Source organism: Osmerus eperlanus, chromosome 26, assembly GCF_963692335.1.
Source record: "Osmerus eperlanus chromosome 26, fOsmEpe2.1, whole genome shotgun sequence".
Lineage (NCBI taxonomy): Eukaryota > Metazoa > Chordata > Actinopteri > Osmeriformes > Osmeridae > Osmerus > Osmerus eperlanus.
In genome coordinates, this window is record NC_085043.1 from 7,799,063 (window position 1) to 7,809,063 (window position 10,001).

Below are 10,001 nucleotides of genomic sequence, written 5' to 3' on the forward strand. Positions count from 1 at the left end.
TTAACATACGATGTCTCTACAATAGGTTATTCCGTACAAATATACAATACAGGAGACGGTATCTGACTGCAAAATCATCAGTTGCACATAAACCAAACTAAAAGCTGCACAAGTTCCAGATTTTTTAAGAATACTTTATTTGGGGAACTGAAAGAACTGTCAATTTCTTCGATTAAATATCAAAAGCAAACAGCTAAGACACTCAAGTGTACAAACGGGATACTGATCATTTACACAGGGCACAATCATGTTGAATTAGATCAGTTTTATTTGAATAGTATAGTCACTTTAATCATTCGAAGGTTAGGTTGCATTTGTATAAAAAATATATTCAGACTACAAAAATTCGGAGAATTCAAATCGCGAGGTGTCTACAGTGACCGAGTTCATCTTCTTCATCAGTCCAAACCACGTCACTCTCCTTGTCGCGTTTCTGTCGCTCCAGCAAACAGCTTGTCATACTATAGGAAGACTGCTTCTTATCACAGGGAGCGGAACTGATTCTAAAATATATTTTGTTGTATATCAATGTAGTCATCTCTGAACGCCACCACAATAGGTCCTGATACAGAGATCAGACATTCCTCAGAGCATTCTTGATGTTGATAAATGTGCGTTAGAGACTTCTTAAAGACTTAATCTGTGTTGGTCGGCTTTCAAATACTCCTCACACGCTGGATGAACTTTGATATGTCAAACTGAATACCTAGCTCATGATAAGGGAGTCAGGTGGCTGAGCGGTTAGGGAATCGGGCTAGTAATCAGAAGGTTGCCGGTTTGATTCCCCGCCAGGCCAATGACGTTGTGTCCTTGGGCAATGTCCCTGTACTTACTGTAAGTTGCTCTGGATAAGAGCGTCTGCTAAATGTAAATGTAAATGATAGACAGATTTGGTACATTCACACTGATTCGTTTTATCAATCCAATTTCAATTGATACAATCTATAGTGTCTTAGCTGACTGATTGATTGATTGGAAAAGCCTTGGTCTGAGTGGTCAGGGAAGTCACATGATCTACTTCCCCTGCTGCGACTTCCGTCCTCTCTGTGCCTCTTAGCCGCCCCCCCCCCCCCACCCCCCCCTCCATCTACCTCATTAATCCTGCAGCACCGGCAGGCCACATCCGGATAGGGCAGCACGGACATCCTCACCAACGTCACAAGCAACGCACACTGTGACCGGGATCAGCCTCGGCTGCAGCAGAGTGATAGCACCTCTCTGTGCTCCTAGTCCTCGGTCCTACACCAACCCCCAAAGGCCTGTCCCTGGATAAGGGCACCTGGTGAGGGCAGCCCTCGGTACCACCCCCTGGTCCTGCCCTTCTGCTTGGGTCTTGAGACCTGGACCCGATCCAGGCCCCGTCAGACACCACGTTTTGGCTTCCATCTCCTCGTACGCCAATGTGAGCAGAAACCGGTTTGAAAAACCTGTTCCAACTGGCTCAGACCAGTTCTTAGAGTCTGAGGAGACTATGCTTAGCACAACCATCTCTGTTGAACAGTACACCCTGCTAGTCGTCTCAGCTTAGACCGGGTTACATCCAGGTCAATCTGAGGTTACTTTTTCTTGTTCTTGCTCTCCGAAGTCCTCTGGGTCTGCCCGTTGCTGGCCGAGGACGCTATGGCAGTCTGGGGTCGAGACGGGTCCGAGCCCGCCCTGCCCGGGTCCGAGAGGGCCTTGGCCGTCTCCGGCCGGGCCTTGGCCGTCTCCGGCCGGGGCCTGGGCTTCACATCGGGCTCCCAGAGGAAGAACTCGTGGAGCAGGGTGTTGACGGTCTCCGGACACTCCATCATCACCATGTGGCTGCCGTCATCGATGATCTTCAGGAAGGCCAGAAGCAGGATCTGGGAGAAGGACAGACAAGACGGGTGTATATATAGAGATATGGAGATGGAGATAAGACACCGACACAGACAGACAGTCGGACAAGACAGACCACTGACCTCTGCCATGCGTTGGTCCTCCTCCACGGGGACAAACTTGTCGTGCATGCCGTGCACCAGCAGCGTGGGCACGGTCAGCTCGGCGTGATACACCTCGTCGCCCTCCGGCCAGTACTGGCCGCTCATCATGGCCCGCAGGACGAACGAGGACACGCTGAAGGCGTTGTTCTCCTTCAGAAGCTGCTTCTCCTTGGCGCCCTGGCGGGCGAACCCCGCCCTGGGGGGGACGAGAGAGAGGCGTGGCATGTGAGGTGGCGCAGGAAGATGCACACGCGCACGCAGTACACACACACCCACACACGTGCATCGATGCCTGCATGTTCCCACCCGCTCACACACGAGGGCATTAACGCCTGCCGGCACGCACACACAACCACACACCCACACACACACACACCCACACACACGTGCATAAACGCCTGCACGCACACACACCCCCACACACACGTGCATAAACGCCTGCACGCACGCACACACACAGCTTACTTTAGGAAGCTCCAGGCCAGGCAGGGGGAGAGGCAGTGCAGGACGCAGGTGGGCAGGTTGAAGATGGAGCAGAGGCTGGGCTCCAGGGCCGTGGGCCCCCCCCCGTTGATCATCACCACCTTGTGGACCTGCTCGGGGTACTCGTGGGCCAGGAAGGTGCAGAAGGACACCCTGGATGGACCCACAGGGACAGACAGTGATGTCTGAAGTTATGTTCTTACCTCCGAGTAGAACTCAGTGTAATTCTCAGTATCAAATGACATACTTGCTTCATCCCAAGGAAGTGAGGTTAAAACCATTTGGCGATGACTCACCCATAAGAGTGTCCAATGAGAATATTCCTCTTCCGCGCGTATCTGTTGAAGATTACCCTCATGTCCTCGGCCAAAGCGTAGAAGGTGAACGCCGCCGCGATCTGCGGCGCCGAGCTCGACCCGTGGCCCGCCAGGTCCGGGGCGACGACCTCGTAGCCGAGCTGCGAAAAAAAGTCCAGCTGGCTGCCCCAGATGTCCAGAGAGCCGCCGACGCCGTGCACGAAAAACAGCGCCACGTCGGCGTGCGTGCCCTTACAGGAAGTGATCTTCCTCTCGCAATCTATCACCACCGTGCGCTTGGGCTTCCGTCTGCGCTTCCGCGTTTGCTGGGGCTGATCGGACTGGTCTGGGGTCGGTTTGACCCCTGCCCCTGGTTCTTCCCCGGCCCCGGCTCCCCCTGCCTCCCCGCTCTCGGGCCCCGGAGGGCTGGCTGAGGGGCTGGCGCTGTTGCAGTCCGTGAGCTCCACCTCCGCAGTGCTGCCGGGCTCTCCGTTCTGGCCCTGCAGCGGGTCCTGCTTCCCTGCCTCCCCCAGGTTCTCGATCAGCAGCTGGCCGTTCCGGTACACCGTGATCTTCCGTTTGCAGCTCACGCTGCCGCCCTGGCCGCCGGGCTCCTCCACCACCGGCCGCTCCGGGACGATGTGTCTGACTCGCAGGACGCGGCCCGGCTTCGCCTCCACAAACTCATAGCCGTCGGCGGGTTCCGACGTTTCTATGGGGACCACCGCGTTGGCCGATTTTCCTGTGAGGCAGCATAGGAGGCCCTCCACGAAGCTGGTTAACATGGCTGCCTGTCTGGTGGTGCCAACACACACAGACGGCCACACACACATACACACATAAATATGAGTAATTTCCATTTGAGTCACAGGCAGAACTATCTGTCTAACCTAAGAGAACACAAATACAGATTTAATCAGGCAATAATTTTGCCCAACACTAAAGTTGACCTTGTGTACAGCACACAAACACACTTTACTGATGGCTCAAAACTACAATTGTTCAATTTGTAAAGACCCATTCCTGAGCCTGTAGATGCAAATGCACATGTTTAACTGGGAGGAGATGACTCCAAGCAGCCCGTAACACACTATGGACAGTTTGCACAGAAACAACAGCAAATATTTGACCTGTCTCTTCGGCAGAAGAGGCCTGGGGCAGAGTAGCAACACATTAGCCCATTAGCATTAGCATCCCAACATAAAGCCCGGCCATTTTCAGACGTGGCTTACACACAGGCAAGCTTCTTCCTCTAGCGTGGCCTTGGGAGTATTAATAGCAGGGGACAGTAATAGGCTGTGAGTCTGAGCCGGCTACGCTGAGACAATGTGGTCACTACCCACCACCGCTTTCCACTGTAAAGACAATGGGAGTCATGATCAAACCCATGGTCAAGTGTGAAGCAGAAAGCACAGAAATTTCTCCGAATCTGAATCTGAATCTCTGTGTCGTGCTGTCACACGCACATTCTCACAGACCAAAATTGAATCATGTGACTCAGTAGTAGCGCATTTGACGGAAGATCAAGAGGTACCAGGTTTAAATACCCCGAAAGTCGCTTTGGATAAAAGCGTCTACTAGATGAATGCCTGACATACTGTAAAAACACAATCAAATCTATCTGACGGCAACCCTGACATTGGTGAGTCACTGTCATTTAGATTCAATCACACCGAGTTTGAATCTCTCCTTAGGCACAGCAGAGATCCATAGGGAGACAGAATGAATACTGCTCTTGTTTCCCCCTGCTGTGACTGTGAGAGGGTGCTTGTTTACCAGTCTTGGCTGGTCTGCACCAGTGGCATTAGCCTCCCTTCTGCTCTCGTCCTCAGGGCGGATTACACCTCTCCCTTCAGTCCACACACTGCAGCTTTCTCCCTGGAAACAGACAGGCAGTGGAGCATGGACAGATAGAGACTGAACACAAGAGATTAGCTGCTACATGCTCAATTTCATACCCAGTCAAATATATGTTGCCTATTGAAGCTATAAAGTCAATTCAAGGTGACTGAACCAGCTAGGACAGCATGTGTGTCTTAGTTTCACTTGCCCATGCTAGACTGTGGATAATAGTAACAATGTATCCTATCATTTCTTCTTCTGGAACCAGTTGTTCTGAATAACTATCCAGTGCTTTGTCTGGATGACCTTTCAGTTCAGTGTCTAGACACCACACTGACCAGTTCCCCATGGAGTGGACCTCACACTGGTGGCACTGACTGATCCTTAATCTTCTGCTGTACTTTTATATGCACTACTTGGATGAAAGAATCGGCGAAATGATTCAAATGTAAATGTGATTGCAGGACGTGGTCTCAGAGCCATCAGTAGTAGATGCTGTCTAGTTACAACAGAGATATGTGACAAGGACAGACAGCACGGTCTGGATTAAGCACACTAGGGGTTCCAAGTGTTGACAGTTTCTGGATTGCTAAAAGTCAACAAACATTAGGTTAATCCCCGTGCCTTGAGTGGACATTCGTCCATTTAGCTGCGGGGAATTCTTTATGTCACTGTTTAAGTGTTAAGCATACCATCGAGTTTATTTCTGACGATCTCATTCTGAATAACTCTGGCACATGGAAAAGGGTTTGAAGGACAAGTATAGAGAAAAGCTGTCTGAGGGTCAAAAATGTCATGCTTGGTCATTTAACACGGATGTATTCGGTCCTTCCTGATAAACTGACAGGAATCGATATACATTCTATAACGATCAACCGGTCAGTGCTATCCCCAGGCCATCCCGACAATAACAAAGCGTGCGCGTGGCCTATAAGCACTTGACCAAATGTCCGATGCAGCAAACAAGCCTAAAGCAATTTCCAGAACGTTTTTCTTCTATTGAACATTATAGGGTTGTCACCAACGATCAAATCCTGACCAAATAAAATATATTACTGCACATGTTCATATAAACTTTACTCTTGATAATAGATGATACCGCCGTACAAATCATCTTACCTTATTATCCTAGACGATTTCAACGGTGGATTTTTTTCCTATGCTGTTTTCTGTGTCGTGGAGGAAACAGGCGTAATCTGTTTCAGCAAATCCAATAATCTAATTTGACTGCCACTCCGTTCCTGCTTTAAACATCACCGAGTAATTTAGGCTGCTATATGCTGAGAAAATAATCACGTCTGCCCAAAAATGCTACAAGTCGAGCCCACATGTATTCCTTTAGGCGCATGGACGCGCCAGGTTTACCTACATGTCTATAGGTTTACATCCATAAAAGTGCTCCGTTGGCGCGTCCGACTATTCCACGAACCTTGAATAGTCTGAATCAATGCCCTCTACTGATTGATTGAGGCACGGCTGCGAAGCATCCAAATGGATAACATATCCAGCAAGGTAGTTTGCACGTTTCTAAATCCACAACAGTGATTGATTGAAAGTGGAGATTTGAACCTTAACCCATGCATGCAACAGGTTACGACTCTGGCATAGCCACAACGTCCAATGTCAACAAATGGAAAGCAAGCATTCTCTTTCCAACTTCGTTAAAATAAAGAACCTATTTTCATTATTTCTCTCTCGCGTTCTCTCTCTCTCGTGCACTCTATTTCTCGTCCTGGGTTGGTGCTGATGTGGTTGCCATGGTTATATTGTTAGACCTACCGTTTCCAAGGAGTGCAACTAATCTGAGGCAGAGGCCTAAATAAATAAACACGTCGAGTTATTTATTTGTACATAGCCTAATTGTAGTTTTTATATAAATTATTATGCTGATCAAACTTTTGGGAGCTCTACGTGGCCCACTAAACATCCACCAAGATGCTGGTGGACAAAGGACTGGACTACAAAACTTCAGAACAAAGTTTTTATTTTGACGGTGCTAGCCCGTAATGACAAAACAAGTAAGAGCGTTTCCATTTGTGCCTGGCCTTCTGTGTGAGAAAAAAAGGTATTTTACATTTATCTTCAGACCCGTTATATTATAACCCGGAACTCAACTGGAGTTACTAGTATGACCACGTGGGCAGTCGATATCCAATGGACAGTCTTAGGGGTGGGGCTGTCAAATGCAGCACACTGTCCATCAAATCTAGCCATTGTGCTGCTAGAGCTAATAAGCTAACGTGGGTAGTGCAGCGTTGTAATAGCTAGCTATAGTAGCATTCAACTTAATTGGATGTCTTTAGCATGGTGGTATTATCTGCCAGTAACGTTGTATTTACGGTAGATGATACTCTTACAGTAAATGGAGAACGGAGACTACAAGTGTCTGCTGTTTAATTAATGTGTATAGTTTACTGGCAGCCATCATTGATAGCGTTAGATGACAGCTAGCTAATGCTGGCTAAATTTTGCTAGGCTTTCACATCACCAGCAGGCAGGCGTTGTCACACTTGCTAGCGGTTAACGTGAAGATCTTGCATAGTTATCTGTAGTAATTTGTATTAAATTGCATTTTCAAACGGCCATTCAGTCGCCGACAGCTTTGCTATCTTTGGTGGAATCATGGATAAGGTAACGCAAAGCATTTACGCTAAGATATACATATCACTGGTAGTTTAGCTCGTGGGTCGGAGGCTCCGTCTATATATTGGAGCTTAGTTCCATGGGAGAAAATAGATAATTTAAAGACCTATCTTAAACGTATGATTTTTTGGTGTGTGACATTCAGCTAGAAAATAGCTCAATGTGTCTGGTGTTTTCGCAGGAGCAAATGTGTAGTTTTAATTTAGAAACTTTAGTAACAACTATAAAGTCTGTCATTTTCAGTGTATAGTCGGAACCTTAGCAATACGCCGCTAACAGTTACTCTACTAGGTGTCTCTGCGGTGTTGATGAGGGAACGCCTCATCAGTCTGAAGACTTTCTGTGGGGTTTTGCAATACATTTTTTCGTGACACTGGTCACTGTGCTACAGGACAATTTATCATGTTAAAGCTGTAAAACTTTGCGACAAAATTGTGAAAGGTGTCAACTCATCCTTGCTCTGTCATACTGCATGTTGCCATACAGTTTTTTATTTTATTTTTTATCTTCTCACAGGCGGATTTCTTGAAAGGTCTCCCGGTTTACAATAAAAGTAATTTCAGCAGGTTCCATGCGGACTCAGTGTGCAAAGCATCTGTGAGTATTTTGATTCAATCACTATCTCCCTGACAAACTCGATGTTGCGCAATTTACGTGATACCGAACGTGTTTGGTTCTCCATTAACAGAACAGAAGACCGTCGGTGTATCTCCCCACCCGCGAATACCCCTCAGAGCAGAGTGAGTATACAAGTCATTACAAGAAAGCACATTGTTGATCATCCCAACAGTTTTTAATCCCGGTTATTAGTTTTAATCATAAATGTGTTAAAAATTGTTTGAGTAATTACATTTGACCTTCACAGTTATTGTTACTGAGAAAACAAACATTCTCCTGCGCTACCTTCACCAACAGTGGGACAAAAAGGTAAACAAAAACAAAACAAAACAGATGCATGTTTACATGATAGTAATTCATCATTCTTAGCCATGAAGTGGTTTTAGCTATGCACACAGAGCTAGCAAAAATATGGAAATAAACAAATCCTGAGAGTTAACTTTCTCACCTCACCTTGCTTGTTCTGTCTACCAGAACGCTGCAAAGAAGAGGGAACAGGAGCAGGGGGAGGGGGGAAGTCCGGCTCCCCCCAGGAAAATAGCCCGAACAGATAGCCAAGAGATGAACGAGGACTCATAAGGGTGTGTATGTGTGTGTGGTGTGTGTGGTGGGTGGGTGTGTGTGTGTGTGTGGGTGTGTATGTGTGTGTGTGTGTGTGTGACATCCACCAAGATGACTCTTAGTGGACCGACAGGCACAGACGAAGACGGAATATACACCACTTGGAAGAATTTTAAATTACATGCAGCGCTAATACAATGCATTGTTAGGTTAAAGAGAACCTTATTGGGGACAATGAAGCAAGTTTTTGTTACCTTTTTTTTTTTTTTTTTTACCTTTTTTGGTGTTACTTTTGGGCAAAGAGCTTCCTGCGAGCTTCTTCTCAGCATCACTGCCCAAACTCGACCACATAAGGAGGCCTCAACACGTCTTCAACACCCCCACCATTGGCTTCACCTGAACCCAGGACCCCGGAAGCATGGTCTGCACCACCCCCTGTACACGCTTATTAGGGTTCTTTATGCATATCGTACATTCTGATTTGAAAGTGTCTGTGAGTGTTAAGTCTGTGGTTTAACGTTGTGCTGGTTTTATTTAGATGTTTGTAAATGAGTATTGCCCCCTGCTGGCCAATAGCAAAATAGACCGAACTGCTTGCTTCTCTAAAAACATTGGATCCTTGGGAGAGAGAAAAAAAAAAAACGTTTGAGTCATGGCAAGCTGATATGTGTATTAATTAGACACGTGTATTAAGTCGAGTACCAGTCAAATTGTACACTTAGCAAATTAGTTATGTTTGTCTATGTAAAGATTTGAACTTGCACAACTAGCCTAACTGATAGTACAAGTAGCATTGAGCAGGATGTCAGGGTTGGAACGAATGTATTCATAAAAACCTCCTGTATATAAACCATTGGCAGCCCTAGGATAGTGACTTCATATTTAATACGACATTGTATTGGCCTTTTTCTGAAGATAAATGTACGTGGCTATAACAGACATTGTTGTACAGGTGAAGAGAGAAAGCACTAAATCCCAGAGATGGAGGTTACCCAGCCCTCCATGTCTGACCGGCTGGCAAGCTGGTGTTTGGAGTTGTCTGGGACGTCAGAAAGACCACCCGCCATTGAATGCACAAATAGCATGCACAGTGAGGTGCAGCTGCCATCTTGCCTTGTTTCCACACCTGCAGACCGAGTTTGCCCCCGCCGCGCAGAGTCCAGTGAGACCTTTTCGTTTACGCTGCTCAACAATATCACAGCGAGCCTAGTCCTTTCATTCAACCGTAGTTGCTGCGATGTGGGTTGACTGTGTGGTCGGTTACCTTCCTTAGCAACGTGCCACACTGTCTGGCTTCGAGGCAGTAATATAGCTTCTGTTTTAGACTGTTCCCACACCTTGCGCCTTTCTCTGTCGTGCGTCAGGTCAATGTAGTACTAATACGGCTTCGCTCCAATGAAATGTGATGGAAAAGTCAGCTTTTGTTGTGATACAAAATAAAATGTACTTGAACCTTTTGACCTATTTTGTAATGTGTTTGTAAGAGTGGTATTTTGAGAAAGAGTGCTGTTACTGTTAAGTTCACTACTAGTAAAATAAAGCATTTTAGGGATCATGTCACATATCACAAGACCCTTTCTCTGTTTGATTGATA

The 10,001-nt window shown here is 46.9% G+C and overlaps 2 protein-coding genes across 4 annotated transcripts; one reads left to right on the forward strand and one right to left on the reverse strand.

The window, feature by feature from the left end:
• Window positions 1–874: 874 nt before the first annotated feature.
• Window positions 875–6,038, reverse strand: abhd8b (abhydrolase domain containing 8b). 3 transcript variants are annotated; one of them, XM_062452831.1, is made up of 6 exons: window positions 5,705–6,038; window positions 4,520–4,621; window positions 2,744–3,538; window positions 2,430–2,600; window positions 1,944–2,160; window positions 875–1,844 (listed from the first exon to the last, which is right to left on the reverse strand). In XM_062452831.1, exons 3-6 carry the CDS (start codon window positions 3,526–3,528, stop codon window positions 1,557–1,559), a joined length of 1,461 nt encoding a protein of 486 aa, XP_062308815.1. In that variant the 5' UTR covers window positions 3,529–3,538; window positions 4,520–4,621; window positions 5,705–6,038; the 3' UTR covers window positions 875–1,556. The 3 variants fall into 3 exon arrangements, with proteins under 3 accessions (XP_062308815.1, XP_062308816.1, XP_062308814.1); XM_062452832.1 differs by lacking the exon at window positions 4,520–4,621 and having other exon boundaries at window positions 2,744–3,534; XM_062452830.1 differs by lacking the exon at window positions 4,520–4,621 and having other exon boundaries at window positions 5,705–6,037.
• A 722-nt stretch (window positions 6,039–6,760) lies between these two features.
• dda1 (DET1 and DDB1 associated 1) lies at window positions 6,761–9,864 on the forward strand. Its single transcript, XM_062452940.1, has 5 exons — window positions 6,761–7,216; window positions 7,745–7,825; window positions 7,917–7,968; window positions 8,094–8,155; window positions 8,321–9,864. Exons 1-5 carry the CDS (start codon window positions 7,208–7,210, stop codon window positions 8,423–8,425), a joined length of 309 nt encoding a protein of 102 aa, XP_062308924.1. The 5' UTR covers window positions 6,761–7,207; the 3' UTR covers window positions 8,426–9,864.
• Window positions 9,865–10,001: the final 137 nt, after the last annotated feature.

What these genes read in the sequence shown, in the direction of transcription:
- abhd8b (XM_062452832.1), bottom strand. Translation starts at nt 3,528, where the DNA reads ATGTTAACCAGCTTCGTGGAGGGCCTCCTATGCTGCCTCACAGGAAAA. An exon ending in CTCATTGGACACTCTTATGG is followed by an intron (nt 2,601 to 2,743) that starts GTGAGTCATCGC and finishes GGGTCCATCCAG; the next exon opens with GGTGTCCTTCTGCACCTTCC. An exon ending in AGGACCAACGCATGGCAGAG is followed by an intron (nt 1,845 to 1,943) that starts GTCAGTGGTCTG and finishes TCCTTCTCCCAG; the next exon opens with ATCCTGCTTCTGGCCTTCCT.
- dda1 (XM_062452940.1), top strand. An exon ending in CGAATACCCCTCAGAGCAGA is followed by an intron (nt 7,969 to 8,093) that starts GTGAGTATACAA and finishes TGACCTTCACAG; the next exon opens with TTATTGTTACTGAGAAAACA. An exon ending in ACCAACAGTGGGACAAAAAG is followed by an intron (nt 8,156 to 8,320) that starts GTAAACAAAAAC and finishes TCTGTCTACCAG; the next exon opens with AACGCTGCAAAGAAGAGGGA.